Source organism: Gobio gobio, assembly GCF_949357685.1.
Source record: "Gobio gobio genome assembly, chromosome: 14".
Classification (NCBI taxonomy): Eukaryota; Metazoa; Chordata; class Actinopteri; order Cypriniformes; family Gobionidae; genus Gobio; species Gobio gobio.
In genome coordinates, this window is record NC_137107.1 from 4,496,384 (window position 1) to 4,521,169 (window position 24,786).

A 24,786-nucleotide genomic window follows, 5' to 3' on the forward strand; every position below is an offset into this window, starting at 1 on the left:
TAAAAATAAAAATGCTGAAACTTTACCAAAAATGGTATTATAATGTGTACACGTGTCTCTGAATGCATCCTGAAGAGAAACTGACTTTAGGACCCAGCGGAGCAGCTCATCCGCTCCATATAGAGCTATAGGAGTCATGAAATATCATCTTATATTAATATTTCCCCACCAATGGGAGATATTTTAAGCTGATTTGAGCTGGTTATGCATGTATTGGAGAGTTATTTTGAATTTAAGTAGTTAAATTATATTATTTATTTTTGATCAAATCTAGCAATTAAAAGGAAAATAAAATAAAAACAGCATTAAATGAACTAAGCTTTCTAGAGAAGAAAAAAAAGGTGTAATTTTCAGGCTTTGGGTCATTTTGACCCGCGAGGGAAGGATTTGTTACAGGATGTGAGGGATGAAGGTTCAGTCTTTTTGCGTATAATAACTACTAATATATGTATACTTTTAACGGAGTATGAAATGAAACTGCACAATCCATCAGTGTGGTCCAGGTTCAAATGTTTTATTCAACTTAAAGTACCCATACTGCCAAATCCACAGTATTCTAACCCTACAGTTAAAAACGGAAGACTACATCCACATACTCAGATGTTTAATGCTGTTCCCCGGCTCATCTGAAGGCCGTTCCCAATCTCCTTCGGTTCAGGGACAGCTGAAAGAGTTGCGCCATGAAAGATACAGGCAGTATGCAGCAATAAAACAAGAGTGGACAAGATACACGTGTGGGTTCACTCGCACAGACAAGACAAACACCGAACGCACCCAAAAGGCTGGCGACTACAACTAAAGACGTGACGGGCTCTACAGCAGCCCTGGAGTGTATTCTCACACACGGGTCCCTTCTTTCGAGGTTTGCTGGGTGAAAACCGTGGATCAGGAATGTTGTCAGCTAGTGTTAGTGATTTCTGTTTCTAGCCAACGGCTTTTCTTCCCCCCCCAATACATTAGTAAAATATTCTGTCATGATCAACACTGAAATAAATAATGTACTGAAAATACATCTTTAAAGCCATGTATGCTTCTGTGTGACCTATAGCAGTGTCATTCGGAAATACACATCTGTTGCACCCTCTGAAGAAGAAGAAGTGAGCCACCACTAATGCATAAATCGACCAAGTGTGTGTCCTTGGCCAGGGAATCTAACAGAAACAAGGTTTGTGAGGATAGGTATTCAAAAAAAAAAAAAAAATTAAGTCAGGATTATTGCAATCCTCCTATGCCTCGAACTCCAGACCCAAGCCCAGTTTGTGGCCGCCGGCATTAATGTTCTTCCCATCCAGAAGAGCAGAAAGGGTCAGCTTAATACCTGAGCCAAGAGATGGGAAGAGTTAGACACAGAACAGCAGAGGAACTGCATACACATCAGTTTAGTACAGCAGTATTAAAGCAACACGCCACTATTTATGAAAACAGGCTCATGTTCAACTCCCCTAGAGTTAGGGCCCTTTCACACCTACCTTGTTCGGTCCGGATTTTCTGACTTTTCAGTTTGGTCCGAATCAAAATGACAGGTGCGAAACCTCCCCCAGACAAAACAGACGAAATTTGGTCAGACGAAAAGAGGTCGTCTCGGTCCGGATCGAACTGAGCAAAGGTTTGGTTCGTTTCTAGTGTGAAAGCATTTTCTGTATGGTTCGGACTTTCAGACCATTTACAGGAAGTTCCTGTTTAAGTTTAAATATTATAATGTTATTTTTACATTTAATCTCGGCTATATTGATTATGAAAAGTGAAAAGATGCGCAATATGTCAGAAGACAGAAGGTCAAAAATGATGTTGACCACTTCATTAAGTTTAGTTTTGTAGAAAGCCTTTCTTTAACGTGAATTTCATTTTGTATACATTTTAATCAATGTTTCATCAGCCAATTGCCTGGATTTAATAAAAAAGAAGCAAATAGGCAACAATCGTGACATGAAGGCGCCGGCGTGGTCACAATTGCTCTTGAACACATCTCATAAATAAACCCAAACTCCGCCTCACAGACATGAGAAATATGTGTAGAGAAAGATTGAAACGTCCACTTTTAAACGAAACAATTCGAAACAAAAAGAAATAGTCAAGCAATGCAAGTTCACTAGTGGCAATGATATGCATCTGTTCTTCATTTATTCTCGTCAAAGACGCTGACGGCACGTCCGTTTACAAACCAATCAATGTCAAGATGCCGCCCACATAGATGATGACGACAGGACGCAATCATGTAAAGGTCTTTAGTGCGCTCGCATAATTGCAATGTGAAACCAAACCAAAACTAACCGAATGTATAAAATCTATCAAAACATGAACTTCGGCTCGGACCTTGGTGCAGACTTTCAGGTGTGAAAACGCCCTTAAACAGTTGAGTTTGACCGTTTTCGAATCCATTCAGCCGATCTCCGGGTCTGGCGGTAGCACTTTTAGCATAGCTTAGCATAGATCATTGAATCTGATTAGACCGTTAGCATCTCGCTCAAAAATGACCAAAGACTTTCGATATTTTTCTAATTTAGTTGCGATATGTCTAGGAAATATACTGCGTAATAGTCAAGGAACTTTGTGCTGTACCATGAGTTCAGCGGAGGAAAGATATTACACAGCGCCTGAAAATAGTCCCAGCGCTCAATGTGTAAGCCGGTCGTCACGGTGGTTATGTTAACGGAAAATTATGTTGACACTTTTTCATTTTCCGTCAGTCTTAGTACACGATGTAACTACAGAAGAGTCAAGTTTTAAATATCGAAACTCTTTGATCATTTTTGAGCGAGATGCTAACGGTCTAATCAGAATCAATGATCTATGCTAAGCTATGCTAAAAGTGCTACCACCAGACCCGGAGATCGGCTGAATGGATTTGGAAACGGTCAAACTCAACTGTTTAAGTCTAGAGGAGACGGAAAATGAGCCTATTTTCAAAAATAGTGGCGTGTTCCTTTAATGCTGCACTGGTAAACAAACACAAGCCTAAGCTTTTTAAATAGTTTAAACCAGGGGTGTCTGATGCCCTGCTGAGTTCAGCTCCAGCTTACACACTTACACACACACACACACACATTAATCCAGCAGCCACATCACCCTGTAGGCTTCTCATAGTGAATGAACATTGTGCAATAATAAACAGATTTCTCTTCCTTTTGCGCAGCACACAAACGGACAAATACACAAAATATGTCTGAATATTCTCGTAAACAGTCGGTTATGTCTTCAGACAGTTGAAAAGAGATGTGTGTGTGTGTATCAGTGTACTGGATCCGCGAAGCTCTTAAAGATACAGTGGCAGATTTTTTTCTGAATCACACACACGTTTGTGTTTGCTAGAGCTCATGTAACACTGAGACAACAGTCTCTTTTTAATGTTAGGCCTTACGCATTTGTCCTTTTACATTTACATTTATACATTTGGCAGACGCTTTTATCCAAAGCGACTTACAGTGCACTTGTTACAGGGACAATCCCCCTGAAGTAAAGTGCCTTGCTCAAGGTGAAACCTGGGATCGAACCAGCAACCTTCCGCATATCAGTTAAGTGGTTTAACCCACTGGACCACCATCTCCATTGTCAATCATCCCCGCTTGTTATTTGGGGAATGAACCCAGTGCTATGATTGGTCGTACTCTTCATCTTTTGCGGTTGCTTGATTTGCGGACTTGTGCCAATTCACTACTGCGCAGAATCTGGGTGCTTCTTAATTCTTATTTGTGCATCCTCGTTTCTTTTCCTAGCTTCCTTTCCTCGCGTCTTTTCCTTGCGTCCTTCCCTCCAATCCTGAAGGGGTGGAGATAAGACGCGAGGAAAGGAAGCTAGGAAAAGAAACGAGGATGCAAAAAGTCTGTTAGTGCCTCAGAGACAACTTCACTCAGAGAAGCCGTCAATCACAATCCCCCGTTTTTATAGCATCAAATAACGAACTAAAACTAAACTTAAAAAGCGAGGAGGGAGGAATTGAATGAAGTGGAATGATATATCCTCGCTCTCTTTAGCGTCACCTCAAAGCGTCGTCAAATAATGATGACTCTGCACCGCCGGATTTAGTTTGCACATCGGGATTCTTGAACATTAGAGATAACTATTTATATTGTAATCGTTTCAACCCCTACAAAATACCACATTTGTCCATATTTTATTTAATATTACCAGTTATTAATAACAACTAATTATTCCCAGTAATTAACTGCTTTTTATTTGTTTATAGTATTACAGTTTGTTTCGTTCATGTTCTTGTGCTTTGATATAATTCTGCAACTGTCAGTTGTTGTTATTTGACATACATTTGTGTCTTGTACATGTAAACATAATAATAATAATGAATAAACCGTGGCAAGATGTGAAGGGGGAGGAGAATTAATACGCGCGTCACGTTTAGTCGACAAAACACTTCCGCTAAGGATAGACCCATGACTCCTCAGGAAGCCTCCTCACTCCTCCATCCTCGCCCCCTCGCGATGCAATTCGAGAATTGAGATGTCCTACAAGATGGCTGAGATCGGTCGGTTTCCGGGTCATAGGATGGAGGACGGAGGAGTGAGGAAACGAGGAGGGATATTGAGAAGCACCCTCAGTCCCAAATCTGCGCAAGATGTCAGCGCCATATTCAGACGTTTACGGCTTCACTTTTCTTCAGTGGAAGGCAGTGAAGACGCGTCATCCATATTTTCTTATGGTCTATGGGCGTCACCAGGTTTTTGCGTAGGGTAGAGTAACAAATCGTACCAGCATACTTTGTCAAAATGCGTACAGGTTGGCAGGCCTGATAACTGCACACTTTACAATGAGACCTTGTAAATGGTTTAAGGTGAAACTGAACATGAAAAAATGCTGAATATTTAAGTTATTCATGAACTTAAAGGATTAGTTGACTTCAAAATGAAAATTTTACTCACCCCCATCTTGGAACATGACCAAGATGTTCAGGTCTTTCTTTCTTCAGTGGAAATGAAGTTTTTTGAGGAAAACATTACAGGATTTTTCTGCTCATAATGGACTTCAATGGGAACCAACGGTTGAAGATCCAAATCAATGCAGTTTCAGAGGCTCTGACCGATCGCAGACGAGGAATAGAGTCTGATCTAGACAAACCATCGGACACATTTACAACACAAATACACATTTATATACTTTTAACCTAAATTGCTCATCTTGCGCTGCTCTGCGACACCATGGATTGTGTAATCACGTCGGAAAGGTCAAGCTAGATGTAGGCAAAGTGCCGCCCCCGTGTTTGTGCGAAGACCAATACAAACATCCTTTAGCAAAAAAAAAAGGTTAAACAATGATGTCGGACGATTTTGAAACTGGAGATCAAGTGTTTTTTGGTAAAGGGCGTTTGTATTAGTCTTTGCACGTTCTCTTGGGGCGGCACTTGCGCCTACGTCTAGCGTGACCTTTCCGACGTGATTACAGAATCCGTGGTGTCGCAGAGCAGCGCAAGAGGAGCAATTTAGGTTAAAAAGTATATAAATGTTTATTGTGTTGAAAATGTGGCCAATGGTTTGTCTAGATCAGACTCTATTCCTCATCTGGGATCAGAGCCTCTGAAGCCCTTCCTCTGAAACTGCAGTGATTTGGACCTTCAACCGTTGGTTCCCATTGAAGTCCATTATGAGCAGAAAAATCCTGTAATGTTTTCCACTGAAGAAAGAAAGACATGAAACTCTTGGATGAGATGGGGGTGAGGAAAATATCAGGAAATTATCATTTTGAAGTGAACTAATCATTTAAATTTAGCAATCCCCATCTGAACTGCTAAATTCCCCCAAGAACCACTGCCAGACACACCTGCCTAAATATTTCTATCAATCCTGAAGATTGTGAGTATCTGGTTCAGCAGGTTAGTGTAGGATTGGAGCTCAACTCAACACTCAACTGGACACGCCTGGTTTATACGGTTGCATAGGCGTTTTAAACAAAACTTGCTGCACTTAATTTACTTCTATAAATATACTCACCAGGCTTCAAGGTTTGAGTATATCCCAGGCCGACGAGGCTAGAATTATTCACTTTGGCCTGTAAGACAGAAAAAAAGTGTATGAGTGGAAAAACAGTCACAGACAACAAATATAATCTAGATTTCAGCCCTTTCAGAAACAGTGGGCTCGTCTTTCATGACCGGCTGGACTGTAAATACAGCATCATCATCACAGGTTTGACCAGCACAAACGTCAAGATCAGGCCCTTCCTTTCTGAACATATTCAACAAAACATCTCATCCAGGCTCTTGTCATATAGGCTACAATCACACTGCTTTAACCCTATCGAGTCAGTGGTCGCGCCGGCGCGATCGGCTCTCTTCAAATAACATTTTTTATCAACCAGGCAAGTGTTATACATCATTATAATATGTTAAGTTTCTATTTTTTTTGTGTACAGTCACAATAAAAACAAAATGTTTTTGCAAAATAAAGAAAACAAACATGATGTGCGATCTGCAGCCTCTCTGTCAAAGACGTTCATTCAGATAGTCTTCAGAAAAGGACCTCTAACTTAGTGAATACTTGTCTCACAAACATGAGACATATGTCTAAAGAAACGCTGAAATGTCAGGTTTTAAACACTGTAAACCAAATCAAAAACAAATATTCTGTGTTTATGTAATCTGGTTGAAAAGTGATAGATGTCAGTCTTTCGCGAGCCACTTTATTATCCGCTAATGCGACCACACCCACGGATCGTGCGCTCTTTCAGATTCAAATACTGACGATCCCCGCATCAACTCATACACACACATCTAGTGAAGCGCTGTAACGTTACTTCAGCTACACCGTTTTGAGACGCATTGAGCTATAATTCTCCTCATAAAAAGCTGTTCATTTCTGAAAGCGACGGATTCAGGGCTGATTGTAAGGTAGGCTTTATTCTGTTAAGTTTATTCTGTTAGCATCTGTGAATATTAAACGCACAAAGACCGTTTAAATATGAATCCTGCTGCATGTCATACACGCAAGACTGTTTAGAAAATATTTATTTGCCTTGTTTTGGACAGATTATAATGTGTTTATTGTAAAAGAGCCTAGTGTCACATCAATAAAGCTTTTATTCGCAAATGTCTGCTCAGATGCTATAAATATAACACAGGTCAAACGTATCTTTCTTCATATTGATGTTTAAATATTATAGCCTAATGTTATTTTTTTATTTAATATCAAAGTTTATTTTATCGAGTTTTGTTTTGTAGAAGGTAAAAAAAAAAATTTGGAAAGTTAATTGCTTTCTTTAAAGTGAATTTCGTTTTGTATAAATTGTATCTTAATTTTTACTATTTATTATTACATTTTTTAGCATGAGACCTCTTTCAAAAACATAAAAATGTATAAAAAATGCTCTTCTTAGCATTTTTTGTCTTGTTTCTAGTCTAAATATGTAAACATTCTTAAATCAAGATGCATTTACTAGATAAGTACAATACTTGTTGCTCTCAATCACACACCTGAATGAAGCTCATTCATTATGCAGCTCATTATGCAGCTCATTATGCAGGTCACTGTGTAGGCTATTATGTTCTTTTGTCCTATCAGCTGATATCCATCATTATAGCTATCACGCCTCCTCGCATACTGGCTTTGTGAAGAAAAACTTCTTTAACGTCTTACAAATTTAAAATCAGTGTATTGTTTTATGTGAATGAATAGGCTCAATGATTATCACATCAGTTTGAAGCAAAAACTCTAGGCAAATGCACTCATGAGTCAAAAGTCTTGTGAATAGTAGGGATGGGCGATATCTTATCGTTTGCGATATACCGGTAAAAATTCTCCCCACGATAAGAATTTGTCTTCCAGCGATAATAACGATAAAGCCTAGTTGATGGCGCGACCCATCCGCACAGTGCCGCTGCTGGCCGTTATTACTTTATGATGGCCGCGTTGGCTGCGTTCGTCAATTTGTACAGCTGAACGGGGGTTGGGGAGAGAATTTTCTTGTGGTGCCCACGCAACACACAGTAGAAGAATTCGTGGTATTATTATCTTTACTCAAATTACTGAAGTTCTATCATTAAATCATTATTTTCAACTTTTTTGCAATCTGAAGACATTTTTGGGATAATTACTTTTGCTGTCTCTGCTATTTTTACCACTGTTTGCACCATGTATGAATAAATACAGAATCGGTTTACATGTAAAACTTGTCATTGATTTCAAAATTATTATTGTTTGTATTGTGTGATGTTTTTTTAGCACAGTTGCACTATTTAAACATTACCTGCACTTTTACAGAAGACAATTATATCTGCAACTTTTCCATTTCTGAAAAGGCTGGTGTGGAATTTCACATAAAAAAATAATTAATTATATATATATATATATATATATTTTTTTTTTATTTATTTAATTTTTTTTTTTTATGTATTATAGGAGCCTATTTGATGACAGGTACGTTTTACTAGATCATTGTTTGTTTTTCTGAGACTCTCAAGAATGCATGCAGCTTTCACTTGTATCCAAAAACATGGGGAATGATACTACATTTATCGTCATTGATATCGTTATCGCAATAAATACTAGAAAATATCGGGATACATTTTTAACTCCATATCGCCCATCCCTAGTGAATAGATATCTATTGTGTGTTTTGAGGCCTTAATTTTAAAACAATTTTTTTTGTTTTCTCAAAAACCATGCATAAACATTTTTCTCTCAAAAATACAAGCATGTGTATACATGTTGCTCACATATTCTGGTAGCCCAGTTTGTGCTGTAATTACACTTTTGCCATTAATGTGTTTATAAGCAACTGAAAAAAACACAAATGTCAGAGCATGTCAAAACTTCTAAAGCTCAGACTCCTCGGGGTTAAATCAATCCAATTATTTTCATTCTGAAAGTTCTGTTTATATGAAACAGTCCAACTCAAAAACATGTATCTGTTATATTCTTCAATGCAGGCATTGGTTGGATCTCTTACAAAAGACTTTCCCTCTATTAAGAAGAAACCATCTAAAATCCTTTTCTCCAAGGACACTACTGAACCTAAAAACACTTTAAATGATGTTTGTGCCTTCACCTTGAGGAGTGCCGCTCCAGCGCGTATAACAGGGTTTATTCAGTGCCTTTATTATGCTTACAGGTGCCAACAAATGACTGCATTGACCTTTGAAAGAAACCCTGGGTCGAATATACAAACTTAAATGTGGCAATGCTGACTTCCCTTATTTACTGGACACATACCGAGAAGGAAGCGTCGGCGTCGATCTGATACTTGGCAGCGATGCCAAAGCGGGTGTTGCTGTTGCCGGCGGTCCAGGCCAGATTAACCGCCGTCTCCAGGTTCTCATTCACTTTCTGGTAAATGGAGCCACCGAATTCTGTTCCATCATTCCTGCGGTTTGAAAACAGCACATCTTTAAAATCTTTTACATTCAAAACTAAGCTTTCTAAAGCAGTAAATGGATGTGTTGATGAGAAAATAAACACCACAACACAAAACAACAACCTTCTGTTATTCGACAAAGTGCTCTTTAGACATCTTAGAGACCACGTGAGCTATCTGGGATGTTTTTACTGTAAAGTGACCGCACTGATGAAGCTCATCCATTCTTAGGCCCTGTTTACACCTGGTATTGATGCGTTTGGTGGATCGGATCACAGGCACATTCCCGTTCACTCCAGGTGTTTTAATCCGTCTCTTTTGTCCAGGTTCAGCCACTTGTGTCCTGATTTCTTCGGTCTATGGGCGGGTGTTTTTCAGATCTTTAGATCTACTGGATGAAATAAGCTCATGTAATTTCCATATGAACACGAGCGGAGACGCTGGAGAAACACACGGAGAGCATCAGCTTTAGTTTCTGCTCTGACAGACTCAAGAGCAGCCGAACGCTGTGAGTGTGTGTTAGACATCAGGAATGGAGAGAGAACATTGAGCTTGGGACGTTTCTCATCTTCAAACCAAACTTGTGTCTCCAGCCGAGAGTTTAAATCCCGTCTGGCTAGCACACATTCCATAATGCTTAGCATTAGGTCAGTGGGAGGAGAGTAGGGCGTCTTTTAGAGGCTGTTCCAGTGCATTTGACCACATGAGCGTTTTCACTACGAGAGCAATGTGTGTTTAACTCCCTCTGGAAGTGGACGGAAGTGGACAAGCTCAACCAAAACGCTTCTTAAAGGGATAATTCACCCAAAAATTTAAATTGGCCCATGATTTACTCAACCTCAAGTCATCCGAGGTGTGTATGACATTCTTCTTTCATACGAATATAATCTGAGTTATATTACAAAAGTCCAGGCTAATCCAAGCATTAGAATTTGATTCATAGTTGCTCTGTTTTTGAAGTCCATATAAAGTGCATCTGTCCGTCATATAACTGCTCCAGCGGCTCTGGGGTGTTAATAAAGGCCTTCTGAAGCGAATCGATGCGTTTGTGTAAGAAAAATATCCATATTTAAAACTTTATCAGTAAACTTTCGGCCGACCGCCTTCCGTGTTCAATTTATGGAGAAAGTGTTGAAAGTTCCCCTGCCGATGGAAAGACAAACGCGACCAGGTCCACTCGTCATCTTGAATTTCACTTTCAACATTCAACACTTTTCCACAGAAGGCGGTCGGCCGAAAGTTTACTTGATAAAGTTTTAAATATGTATATTTCTCTTACACAAACGCGTCGATTTGCTTCAGAAGGCCTTTATTAACACCCCAGAGCCGCGTGGAGCAGTTATATGACGGACAGATGCACTTTATATGGACTTCAAAAACAGAGCAACTATGAATCAAATTCTAATGCTTGGATTAGCCTGGACTTTTGTAATATAACTCAGATTATATTCGTCTGAAAGAAGAATGTCATACACACCTCGGATGACTTGAGGGTGAGTAAATCAAGGGCTAATTTTAATTTTTGGGTGAACTATCCCTTTAACACCAGGTGTAAACAGGGCTTTAGTGCACGAGTCTTCATCACATGCAGCCCTAAACACAACTAGCTCTTTTATTTGAGGCTCAATGATATAAAGAAGCAGGCGGTGACATGAGTGTGCTCCTTCCTGCCGCAAAGCCCTTGACAAATCCAATCGCCAGGGAATAAACGTATATAAATAACCCACCCGTCTAACCTTGAGGCTGGAAAAACAGCGCTGGACATCTCACTGATGCAGATACTGCGTTTGGTACGTACACATTTGTGTGGAGCTGAAACTCGTCGGTCTTGTAGCCGACAGCGAAGTTGCTCTGGGAGATGCGGTTCCTGCCGGCCTCAAAGGTCATCTGGTACCCGGCCAGCCATCCCTCGAAGCCCACGACCACGGCTCCATGCACCGCGGTGCCGTTGATATCGTAGTCCACGTCACAGCCCAGGTTGAGGTGCTCGTGCTGGTAGCTGCTCTTGATCTTCCCGCTCTTCTTGCTAGAGGAAGCCAGAGAAAAGTCAGAGGACGTGTTTTCAGAAATGTGTTGGTGTTGTGTTTGTGTGACTTGTGTGGAAAAACAACAACTCTTAACCAGGGCTTAAAAACGGAAAAAAATATTAATTGGTTCACTCCGAGCAGAATTGATATTTTAACGTTTCCGTTTTTTCCGTTCCTCAATAAACATTACTGTTCCGAAAACGGTTTGATTTGAAAAAATAACGGTTAATAACGTTATTTTAATTTAGCCTATACTTTAAACAAATATGTATAAATAAAGACTTATTTTCACTCAATAATAATATAACGCATGATAATTAAACTTGAATATTTATTTCATAACATTTTTAAAACCACAACAGAAATACTTGCATTAATTACAAAGCATAAACAGCGGGACAAATATTGACCTGTTTTAAAGGAGCGGAAAATATGCCGAATTCTTTTCAGAAGAGTGAGAACATTCTTTGTACATACATTTTTTTTCAACACGACTTGTTTTAAAAATTGCTTGAATAAGATCAATAAACTGGATAACCATTGCTCTTAATGCACCGTCAACTGCTAATTTCAAAGCAAACACTGCACAACACTGCATCACATAATCAAATTCAGTCAGCTATTAAAAGCTTGATCATTTAATGCAATATAACATACCATTTAATACGAAGCATCAACCGTCTATATAGAAAACATTGACCTGTCCTGTATTGGCAATCTGGAAGACTATGGGAAAAATGTTTGATAGATGCTATAGCCTACTTGGACAGGCTTAAACGAAATCCACAAACTAGCCTAAATCAGACTATTTGAGCTTAAAGTCCGTACTACTTATTTAAACGTTCGAAAATAATGTCCTCCAATACCTGCGCATTCATTGTAGACCTCAGCGGGGAAAGAAATGTACTTGAGGCGTGTAAATGCGCGCTCATACTGACTTGCGTTACCGGTAGATTCATAGATGATGGTGCATTTCACTCACGCTTGATCCGTCAACGTCACATGCTGTAGCTACTCAATTCATGATTGGTCACTGCCAAATTAAAATATTAAAAGAGAACGATAAAATAACGTTATTAACCGGTTAATGGTCATTTCAAATTAATGTTTCTGTTCAGAACGATTTCTTTTCCGGTTTTCGTTTTCGTTCCTTGAACCGGTTCAGAGCCCTGCTCTTAACCCTCTGGTGCTGTTCGGTCATTTTTTGGGAAAATGTTATGTTTCAGGGTTTTTTTTCTTCATCGGAATGGTATGAAAATATAAAGGTTTTGGCACTTGCGGAAAAAAAACAGACATGATTTGAAAAGGTTAAATGGTCCTGAAAAAATGGTCACTTGTATTGTTCGCGGTCATTGGAAATGAATGGGAGACGAATCTCATCTAGTGCAGCCAAACACAATCTGACTGAAAGCTCATTTTTTTAGATATCAACCTCAAATTTGGAAACACAACTCGTTTAGATTTATGGCTTTGATTTTCTCAGTTTTAGAGTAAAATTTGCTTTGGAAAATATTAGGGCTGTCAAAAGATTAATCGCGATTAATCACATCCAAAATAAAAGTTTGTGTTTACATAATATATATGTGTGTGTACTCTGTTAATTATTATTTATATATAAATAAATACACACACATTCATGTATATATTTAAGAAATATTTGCATGTATATACTGTATATACATTTATATAATCTATAATATATATAAATGTTTTATATATGAAAATAATATTTTTTTCGTAAATATATACATGCTTGTGTGTGTATTTATATATAAATAATAATTAACAGAGTACACACACATATATATTATGTAAACACAAACTTTTATTTTGGATGCGATTAATCACGATTAATCTTTTGACAGCCCTAGAAAATATATATATTTCATATAAAAATTGAAAAAGGTATTTTTGTGCATTTTTTATAACAATAAATTTAATACAATTTGAGAATAGATTTTATAACTTTTTTCAAGTTCACTTCAGCAATAAATCTGCCAAGTGTCGTCTTTAAAAAGAGACCAAACTTCAGTCTGTGATCTAAAGCATTCAAGATTTATGACCGTTTAAGCTGAAATTTCATTTTCAGGCCCATGTTTAAAAATTGAATAAATGAATTATAACTACTGCATAAATACAATTAAGTACCATAAAATCCCCTAAAAACACAAAATACATAGATTAAAAATATTATCGAAATAAAATATAGTACAATCATTTCATTGAAATAAAAAAAATCTGTCATTTTTGACCGTCACGCGAACAGTCCCAGAGGGTTAATATGAGGAAGTCCTCAACTAATATAGAGTTAATGTACAACTAGATTTTCATGCGTTTGTTTAACACCACTGAAGCGAGAGCTGCACAATTAATCCGAATAAAGCAAAATTGTGATGTGACCAACGTGAAATTATCGAATCGCAAAAGCTGTGATTTAATGAAATAATATATGCGCTGCGTGTTTCAGAGTGAAGCGTGGCACCATGTTAATTTACGCGCGAGCAGTAGGGCTGGGCGATATGGCCCCAAAAAAAATCATATCTCTGTATTTTTTGGTTGAATGGCGATACACGGTATATATAGAATATATTGATATATTGTACAAACTCGATATACCGCACAGTCCTAGCGAGCAGTTTGTGAACCGCCAGCGTTTTGACGTTTTCAGCGTATCAGAGTCTCAAATGCCACTTCTCACAAACTCCATCGGCATCTGCTTTAACATGCGCCAAACATCTTATAATAAGTGCTTATTAATAAAAGAGAAGCTTCAAGAGATCCCTGCAATTTTCAGTCAAAATAAGTTTAATGGTTTAATGTTGAAAAATGAAGAAATTAAGACATCACATTTTACATCTATAATGGAAAAACATTATTTCAACCCATTATTTCTCCATGTTACAGTGAAATAGTCTAATAGTAATATTTGTATTTACTCATTTTTATATTTTTATTTAGTAATATGATTTTTACTATTATTATTATCATTCATCATCATCACTATTATATAGCCATATTGATATAAATAACAATATTGGCCAAATTCTGCAGAAAAAATTGCCTTTTTTTATCAATTAAATAACATTTTTAAAAACGTTTTTTTTTTTTCCTCAAATTGTACAGCCCTAGTTTACACTCGCATCCAAAAGCCACCACATCCCTCTCATTATATGCTGTATATCACCGCTGTCGGGTGGAAATATTGTATATTTTAATGAATCTCATAACTCTCAACCCGCCTCAATCTTGAATCGTCTACAATGTCAGGGTAAGTAAAGAACTAGTTACATACATACACGTTGACAATTTAAAAACTACAATGCTTTTTCCACTTTTGCTGAAAAGCGTAGCGGTTTGGGACACAAGTTTTCCACCCGACGGCGATGATTTATCACATCTCTCATTGGCTACACCTGCATTGATGGTACTGAAGCACAGACGTGGTGAACGAGACACTTACCCAGTGTTTGGAGAAAAGGAGGAATCAAATGTCAACTTCAGCCCTTTGGCCAACTGGGGGAAATAAAGCAGCGGTCATGTTAAAAGGCAAGCGTGTAACTGGCATCACATGACGTGTATTTGGTGTGCACCGCCCGGGTCAGTTGTTCAGGTCTCTCACCTGGTCTTCCAGAGTGATCTCTGTGCCCAGAGTGTTGTCCGTGTTCCACTTCTCTGTGAACGTCAGGCCGTGTTCGGCCCACTTGTACTTGGTCTCCAGCGTTCCTGCTACCTTACTGGTCTCTGTGTTAGCTGAGCCCGAGCTTTTGAATTCCTACAGTAGCGGGAGAACCAGTGAGAACAAGTATGAGAAAATATGAGCTGCCACAGAGCCAGGCCTTACATCACTGTATACGTCTCATCTTTCTCAGTAATGCTAGCGAGACAGCGAGAAACACAAACACTGAAACACACCAGGCTTGTTCGAGATGCATCGGCGCTGCGCAGACCGATCAGCACATGATATAAAGTACCGCAAGAGCGATTCAACAACATAAGGCCCGTTTCACACATACTCCGTTTGCAGTGCGTATTTTTTTCCGTACCCATGTTAACGGATTACAGCTTTCACACTGCACGCGGATGATGTCCGTCAGTCTTTTCCAGGTGCGCTGTTTCAAAGTCAAAACATGGCTTTTTTTCTCGGGTAAAGCAAGGAAACGACACCTTACCTGGCATTTAGGTAAAAAAATTAAATAATGGAGAGCACTTGTACGTTCTTGGAGGTGGAAAAACAAAGGTCTTTTATGACCTGCTTTTAAAAGGGTTTAAAAACGAAAGAAAACACGAGAGTCGGCTGTTTTTGTATAGCCTATTGTCAGTTTCTAATTTAAAATGTTTATAGGCTATAACCTATATTTAAATGTTTTGCCACTTGTGTGAGCTAAATCTAAAGTACTAGGCTATATAAATATAAAGTAGCCTAATGAATTTAATAAAACATTGTTTAAATGTACTATGTCAAAGCTACACTGTGTGATATTTTCCCCCATCTAGTGGTTAAAAGGTATATGACCATAAAGTGAATATTAGTTTCTGTTCCTCTCAATTCTTAACTCCTACGGTGGCTGATTTAGTCCAAGATTAACATGCAGTTCGACCTCGTCCACATTGGACACGGAGCCATCGAGTGTTAAAACGCCAAAGGCAAAGCTTGAATTTACGGGTATGTCCCTCTTTGGCTAATGTACTTTCAAGATGGAGGGGCAACATGGCGACCCGCATTCAAACCCTCACCCGTATGTGTTTACAATGGCATATTATAAACTTACGAGAATACTTTATTACTTGAAAGAAGTAAATATACATTAATGAGCACATATATTTTTGAAAGAACTAAGTGTTTTTAGCTAAGAATAAACTAAAAAAAGTTACACAGTGTAGCTTTAAAACGTGATATCTATGAAAGTGTAAACAAAGAGAATTGCAATTCTGACAAGCCATGTTCAGTAACAACTTTTGGATTTGAAATAAAAAATTATGAATAAATGCTGTGTTTGTGGTATACAACCGCGGATCAGTTGCACGCTGCAAACGCATTTCAACATCAAAGACCGCATTATGAGAACGAGCGACCTAAACACTGGTAAGAGCCTTTAGTCTCATTCGTTTTAATGAAGATGGTTGTGTTTTTGAGCATCTAAGACTTAGCTTATTTTCAGTTTCACTTGTGGCAGTTTGCGTGTTGGCTTGCTTTACTCATTTGCGGCGATGCGTGTTGCATGGCGGCGTCCTCTAAACACTGTGCGAGTCAGTCTTGACAGTTGCGGACTCGTGATTTCATGGTCTCATGTTGTTTCCACCAGCGCAGCACATCTCATTGTTTCTTTTAATTATTGAATGTCTAAAATATAAAATGAAGGAGAAGCCTAAAAAGGCCCGAAGCCCGGCCCGCGTTTGAGGTATGACGGGAAAATTGGCCCGAAGGCCTTAGGGGTGTAAAAAAGTCGGGGCCCGTCGGGCTTTGGCAGAAACGCAGGGCTCTACCCAGCACTGCCTTGGTGGAAAAGGGGTAATACTGTGTAATGACAGCGCACCCGTCTCAGCCGCTCCAGCAATGGACGCAACCCAGAAAAACTATCGCTGTGGATTTTTGCCGATAACCGATTGTTCCACCAATCAGCTATCGGTGCCGATTACTCTGCAAAACCGATGTGGAAAAAAACTATATTTTTCCATGTAGTGAGTAGGGCTGGGCAAAAAATAGATTTTTCTATTAATCGTTTTTTAGAATGTGGTCTATTCAAAATAGATTCTCAAGGCCAAGAATCGATTTTTTTCCCCTGGGGGTTTCCAGTCGATCCTGCCCGGTATGGCATATATGCTTGTCGTTAAGATAAAATCGAATAGCAATCGCATCTAAGGAAGGCACGCAAATAACAGAAAGTGACGAAATATAATGCATCATCCGGGGCACGAATCAAAGCCGCCATAAAAACAGACAGAGTCTGAATGACGGTCGGCTAAATTGCAAGAAATGCTTGTCATTTACTGAAAATCATCCAATATCCTTTTTATGTTTTAGAATAAGTGTATCAAAATATCCATAAAAACTAAATTGTATTGTATTTAACATCATTGTATGCATTTGAAATATAGAGATGGGTTCTGTTTTAATGTACACAAGTGTACCTAAAATAAAAAGAGTTTAATATACAGGTTTGTGGCTCTTAATTTCTTTTTAATTACCCACTTGTAAACTCATGTTCACTGTTCTTTTTTATAAATATAGTAGGCTATTTAAATTAAATCTTTATTCATTGAGTTGAATCCAAATTGAATCGATTTGAGAGCTTGCGAATCGAAATCGAATCGGAACATCTGAATTGATACCCAGCCCTAGTAGTGAGGTTTGAGATTGTACCTGTGGTGATCTAAATAGAGCGCTTGTTAATTTAAATAATAGAGTTCTAAGTCTAGTAATAATATTTAAATTTCACCCTTTAAATAACGAGTTTTACAGATATTGTTTGTGTATTAAATTTACATCTGTGTCCTATCTCAAGCTACTGTGATGTCAGCTCTATCTTTTGTCAAATCTATCATGTTTTCAAAACACAAAACATGTTTATACACACACACACACACACACACACACACAATAGAAAAGGAGCCGGCCGCCGAGTGTGTCCACAACACTGAATCTGGCCGCCTTTTAAAGAAGTTTGGACACCTTTAATAAGAGCAGAAACTTACTGTAAGGTTTTATTTTTATTTTTGCACATTACTCTTGTTATTAAAAGTTCATTTTATCCGCATCTCAACTCAAGCTCAGTGCTTTACTCACAAATTTGCATTTCCAAAAGAAAATTGCACATAATATCATTAGTAACTGCACTTATTAGTTCAAAACAACCGAAATTCCTTAAGAACGTCATGGCAAGCGTTAGTGTGGAGCTGATATAATTATGCACTATATGAACTATAAACCTGTCATGAAAACAGAGCGCTTTAATGTTTATACTTCAACAACGAATTAGAGTAGAAACGATTGCACCATTAAATATATAAAGTGCTTTATGTGCAATTCAGATGTCTGAAAACAACTCCGTCTTATGTGAGTGTTGATAATTATATCCAAATAAAGCACTTCAATATAAAGCGCTGGTCATTTATAGTAATGTGCCGTCTGCCAGGGCTCAGCTGAGAGAGCCTTCCTTAAACAGAGCAAAATCTGAACCCAATGAAAGCGATTCGTGAAATCAGCGTCATCATCCAGCCCTAAACTAAAGATGATCATATATCAGCTTTCATTGCTGACGGCAGGTCTGAGTGTAGCACGAGTAAACGCTCAAAAAGTGCTCTCTACATTAACCTCAGGACAGACTCTTGACTCCCCACGGACAATTTTGTCTTTTTAAAACTGTGAAATGGACATTTAAACGCATCACTGCGGTGTGTATGCGCTGTTTGTGTCTTGAAATCCACTCACCAATCCATTCTCTGACCTCGTTTTCAAGTCCAGCTTGATAAGACCAAAACCTGCGAATGACAAAGACAAACGTCACTAACACAAACCCACATGAAGAGCGATCGATGTGTGATCCGACCGCATGAAAACAACCAGTGGCCATAAACCTGAGCATCCTCTGGGGCTCGTGCATCTCCATAGCTCAGGGAATTACACATCCAGTTTAACTATCTGTCAGAAGTTTCCACCAACTGTGTGAAAGGGACTGTGTGTGTGTGTATATCCACCGATCCGGCATAACATTATGACCACCTTCCTAATATTGTGTTGTCTCCCTTTTGCTGCCAAGACAGGTCCACTAGACTCCATTAGACTAGGGATCGACCAATATGGATTTTTTTTAGTGCAGATACCGATTTTTTTTCATCAGTCTTAGCCGATGAGCGATACGGGCTGCCGATTTTCTTGAGCCGATATTTGGAGCCGATACTGCTTTTGCTCCCTCAATTTACAACATAAAAAAGACAATGATCATGATGATAATTTACAATTTAAAAAAGGAACATTTATTGAACTAAAAAAAAACTATTTAACAAATAGTAAAAACAGGTGAGGTAGAACAAGAAAAAAAAAAGAGTTCAGTGGTGAAAATAAATTCTGAAAATAAATATTTAAGCATAAATAAAATAATGACACTATTGCACACAGTATCAACAAGCAAGCAGCATAATAAAGTGCACACTGACTGTACTATACTAAACTATTTACAACCTAGTCATTTAATGGTTACACTCTAAAATGCTGGGTTAAAAATAACCCAAGTTGGGTTGAATATGGACTAACCCAGCAATTGGGTTGTTTTGACCCAGTGGTTGGGTTAAATGTTTGCTTAAAACAACCCAATTGATGGGTTAGTCCATTTTCAACCCAACTTGGGTTATTTTTAACCCAGCATTGTTTAGAGTGTAGGTGCACTTTCCTTAATCTCTAGTAGAGCAACACCAGCGGTAATTCAGGAAAAAATCTCCCAATGCTCCACGTGAAACTTCAGTCTTTCCACCTTTTACCATAGTGTCAATTCTCAACTGATTTTGATTAATATGCGCGAGGGAGAGCAAGACAGTTTGAAGACGGTGAGAGCTGCCCTGTGGACGCCTGTCTGGAAATAATGCAGGGAAAAAAATATCGGCGAACGCAGCAGCATTATATCGGCCGATACACGCAAATATCGGCCCGATATATCGGTCTAACAGTACACTAGACCCCTGAAGGTGTGCTGTGGTATCTGGCACCAAGATGTTAGCAGTAGATCCTTTAAGTCCTGTAAGTTGCAAGGTGGGGCCTCCATGGATCGGACTTGTTTGTTCAGCACATCCCACAGGCGGTCATGCCGCCCCATACGCAACAAATGCGTAACAAACGCGATTCTGCCTCATTCACACTAGAGCTTAGATCGGGCTCAAAATAAATCCCAACCCTACCCGAGCCCGGCCCGACACATTAACTGTAATTATGAGCCCGATTTAAACCCGACCATGTTCTGAGACCAAGCTTGTAATGAGTGAAGCGGACGGGTGTGACGCTCAGATCAATAAACCGCTCTATGCAGGCGCGCACACATGAACCATTCACTGGTAAAACAACGCTTGCTTAAAAACCCTCAGACATGACATGCATCTGTACTGGACCCTACTATAGGCCTATTGTTGTAGCCATTAAACAATGTATTTTGTTTAATATTTATGTTTAAATATTATAAATGTTATTTTTAAATTTCATCTGATTCATGAAAAAAGCAAAGATGCGAGTGGGTGAGAAATGAGTTTGGCTGTTATTATATTTTGTTTAATATTAAGTTTTGTTTTGTATGAAGCCCTTGCTTCTTTAAAATGAATTTCGTTTTGTATAAATTAGGGCTGCACGATATGAGGAAAAGCTGCGATGTGCGATAACATTGTTTAATATTGCGATGACGATATGACTTGCGATAAATATTCAAATGTGAATGTTAGCTATACTGTTCCCATGTCTTAGTGCTTTAATAGGTCGTGTTCAGTGTTGGGCAGTAACGGAATACATGTACCGGCATCACGTATTCAGAATACATAAAATGAGTAACTGTATTCCGTTACAGTTACAATTTAAATAGTTGATATTTAGAATAGGCTACAGTTACATTGTTGAAATCAATGGATAACATTAACGATACTTATCGGTTTCATGAGTGTATTTACTCTCTAAATAAATTAAGGCAACTCAAAGCATTTCTCAGAACGCCCCAATATGAAAACGAAAAAATGCACAGTTTGCGTGATCAGTCACAATGGAGTCGGAAGAGGAGCAGCGGGAGGTAGAGATGGAGCCAGAACAACAGAGCCAGGGCAAGAAAGCGTTTTTTATCTTGGAAAATCAAACAGCATTTCATATTAAAGAAAGAGAAGGGAGAACGAAATATAACACGGCAGTGCAACTGTGCGGTGGCGCGGTGGTTAGGGGTGGCGGCTACACACGCATGCATGCCTAGGCCTATATTATAGGCTATATATAAATTCATTATATATTCGTTAAATATATTATTCGTTTATACTTTTATTTTGAAAATGTAGGTTATTTAATTGAGATTTAAGTGTATATGTAGCCTATATATATCTCAATTAAAAAACCTACATTTGTAAAATAAAAAAAATAAGGCTCAAACATGCGTTTATTTTATTAGGCCTACTTCCGTCAGTGAAAAACATACTACAGCCTGTAAAACATTTAAATAAATATCTGTAAATAATCGAAATATAAATAATATAAGTTAAATATTAGTTAAAGAAAAGATTAGTTTATATTTCCTCACAGACGTGCGTCTTCTGCCTCTTTGCGCTGAAAGGGAAGACACGAGCAGGAAAGAAGCATCGTTTTTCTAATATCTTCATGTTTTCTTCTGATGTTCCAAAACTGATCGGCTACTTGTAGTAAAATGTGAAGAACGAAATTATCTTCCGCAGGGTCAAGAAATTAGACTTTGTTTGATTATGCGCTGTGAGAGAAAGCGAAACTAAAAATCTCCGGCAGGTATTAAATGCGCTATACACATAAACTTGACCAAGTCTAATAGCAGCACAAACTGTGTTAAATAAAGTAAAATTTTAAGTAAAATGTATCTGTCCTACTCCGTTTTCTACTTTACCACAGTAAATGATGCGAATATAGCCTAATCAAACAAAGAAACGTTGAATCCCCTGAGAGAGACGTAAATGAGGATTTGGGAAAATAAAATAAGAGATTCCATGTCCAGTAGAATAAAATGGAGTAAGCCTAAGCCTATTGTTAAATTCGTGGAAAATCGTGTGACCAGATCGCAAAACGCAAGCAAACTTAAATTTGGCTCACCACACAAAGCTTCCTCTCTATATGTTTCCATGGCTATGATGTAACATTTAATTGCGAACCTATTATTTATTTAGTAAATAAAGCTTTGTGCTTCACTCGTGTCATGTTCATGTGAAACAGCTTCACATACAAAAAAAAAAAGGTGTTTTGTCCGCCCACCGCCGGTGCTCCTGCTTATTGACGTGCAACTTTACATTCTCATGCGCTGATTCACCAGCCCAAGAGCCGATGGCCCCGTTTGACGTTAGCTAAATATTTTATAATATATGTTTAGTAAGCAGGATTTGATGGCCGCATTCCTATACTTATAAAATGCAATTCAATGTGGAAGTAATCCAAGTATTCAGAGTACGTTACTCAGATTGGCGCATGTAAACTGTTTTCCCTCATTCATCGTGTCAGGCTGTCTGTTGCGATGTGTTCATCGCACGAGTTCATATCGCGATGACGATGAAAATTCGATGTATCGTTCAGCCCTAGTATAAATTGTATCTTAATTTTAATCAAGGTTTCGTCAGCCAATTGCTTGGATTTAATAAATAACAAGCAAATAGAGTAATAGCAGACTATAAGGGTGAGATGAAGTCGCGCGGGAGCGATCACATGCATTGCACATGAGCTGGACTGAGGGCAAAGAGAAGTTTCATAACTTTATTTTTTAAGAATATTTAAATATACATGCAGTGAAGATAATGTAGGAGTTGCCTGGACCACATTTGTGTGGCTATTAATGCTTAATATATATTTTTAATGAAAATGAAAAGAGGCAGAGTGCTGTTTTATGACATTTCTCCTGGAGCGCCTTGAACGCCCGTCTATTTCACTTCAAATGCTCGATTTATACACGCGTCCAATTCACTGTGGACGCGCAAAGGGATTCAAAATGTTAAAGCGTCCAACTAGACTTTATTCGCGTTTGCTGTGAACGCAGCATTAGAGTCAATGATTGGATTGCAGTGGTTTTTGTGTTTCTATCATGTTATATGTTGGGCCACAGCTCTTCTAACACTAACAGATGGAGTGTGTAGCTTCTCGTCTCTTAAACACTCATGTAAGAAGACACATCACGGCCATATTCCAGGATGACAATGTCAAGATTCAGAGAGAGCTTGAAGGATCATCTTCACATCTGAGCCTTTGGGATGTGCTGGAGGAGACTTTACAGAGTGATGGACCAAAAACTGTATATAACATCCCAACCTACACTTCCATCGAGAGGAAATAACGCTATAGTGAAAACGATTACTTCCTAACTTAATTCTCTTTATTCCCTTACATCCCTTTTAATCCGTCAATTATATTAATTCCTTTAAATAAAACGTGTAAAAGACCAATAAATGAAACAACAAATCGTTTGCTAGAGTTACGACCTTGCTAATAAAATAAGAACAGATGAACTCCTACCGTATCCTTTGGTGAAGATGTCCCTGGCAGACTTGCCCAGGTCCACGTAAGTCGGAGGAACGGCCATCTTCTGCAATGCAGAGAGAGAGTCAGGTCAGGTGAGCTGGACAGAGGTCATGTCAAGGTCACACACGGGGCGCGGCTCATCAACAGATGCAGAGCCAAATGACCTTCAGCTGTGGGTGGAGTCTGACGTCCGGCTCCGCCTCTGTGGATCTAAAGGGTGGAGCTTGACCTCATTAGGATTAGGGTTGTGAGTGTTACTGGACCTTCAAGCTCCACCCACTGCATCCAGAGAGGCGGGGCTGGACGTCAAGCCTCACCCGTTGGCTCTGCAGCGAGCAGCCTCTAAAAAGATGGTTATTTTACACAGCAAAACCAGTCAAATGTTGGTTGACACACGGATACTTCCCGTCACACACACTTTACCAACGAGGCCCATTCCATTACACACACCATACGCGAAGCATGCGAATGTTTCTCTAGGAATAAGCCTGAGAGAAGGAAAGCACGCAAATGCTCTTCTATGCATGAATCAACACAGACCATGCACGCATCAGCCTCTGTGGCGCAGGTTTATATGCCACTGTCAGGATAGATAGAGGACGAATGAGCACAGAATCACTCCGATGTCTTTCACACAGCACTGCAACTCTTCAGTGTGTCGTTTGGTTTGTCGTCTGTTGCGCAGTGAGACAATGACAAGAGTCATACGTGCGCGCATGCTTTAAATAAAACCATCAACATGCAATACAACAAACAGGATGCATGCATTAAAACAGCCAGTGTTTATTTGATTATGCTCATGCACACACACACACCGCGAGCGCATTAAAAGCATTAGTTGTAGCGTCCGGGCCCTGCGCGCGACATTGATGCACTGCGTCCCGATCGCACGAGCCGCTAAAACACCGCAGGCGAACAGATTCACAACCGATTAAACATCTAGCGCAGGAGAAACGTGTGAGATTTGAACATACCTGTGTAAGGTCGCGAGGAGGACAGGACTCAGCCGAGAGGAGGATGAGAGAGACGTGCGGAGAGCCACGAGTCACGACAGACTTACGCAAGAGCGCGTACGCTAACGGCGCCGCGCCTGCGCAATGAGCGTGAGCAACATCAGCAGATTCCACAGCATCCACACCATCACATCCGGATGACAGGCGCTACAGGCATCCCATAATAGCTAGGCTTCGAATAGGGCACAATCTGAGCGCACTGTGGTCTTCCAGAAACAGCTGAGCGTGTGTGTGTGTGTGTGTGTGTGTGTGT

At 39.1% G+C, this 24,786-nt stretch overlaps 1 protein-coding gene across 3 annotated transcripts; it reads right to left on the reverse strand.

Moving 5' to 3' along the window:
• Positions 1-498: 498 nt before the first annotated feature.
• On the reverse strand, positions 499-24,786 carry vdac1 (voltage-dependent anion channel 1). Of its 3 annotated transcripts, none has more exons than XM_079834710.1 (9): positions 24,495-24,786; positions 23,515-23,584; positions 18,751-18,800; positions 14,941-15,093; positions 14,782-14,834; positions 11,093-11,320; positions 9,153-9,303; positions 5,937-5,994; positions 499-1,318 (listed from the first exon to the last, which is right to left on the reverse strand). In XM_079834710.1, exons 2-9 carry the CDS (start codon positions 23,579-23,581, stop codon positions 1,227-1,229), a joined length of 852 nt encoding a protein of 283 aa, XP_079690836.1. In that variant the 5' UTR covers positions 23,582-23,584; positions 24,495-24,786; the 3' UTR covers positions 499-1,226. The 3 variants fall into 3 exon arrangements, with proteins under 3 accessions (XP_079690836.1, XP_079690838.1, XP_079690837.1); XM_079834712.1 differs by having other exon boundaries at positions 499-1,238; positions 5,933-5,994; positions 24,495-24,586; XM_079834711.1 differs by lacking the exon at positions 24,495-24,786 and adding an exon at positions 24,061-24,474.

Excerpts from the sequence above, each read along its gene's own strand:
- vdac1 (XM_079834711.1), bottom strand. Across the intron at positions 15,094-18,750 it reads CGAGGTCAGAGAATGGATTG|GAATTCAAAAGCTCGGGCTC; the intron begins GTGAGTGGATTT and ends CCGCTACTGTAG. Across the intron at positions 1,319-5,936 it reads TACTCAAACCTTGAAGCCTG|GTATTAAGCTGACCCTTTCT; the intron begins GTGAGTATATTT and ends CTCTTGGCTCAG.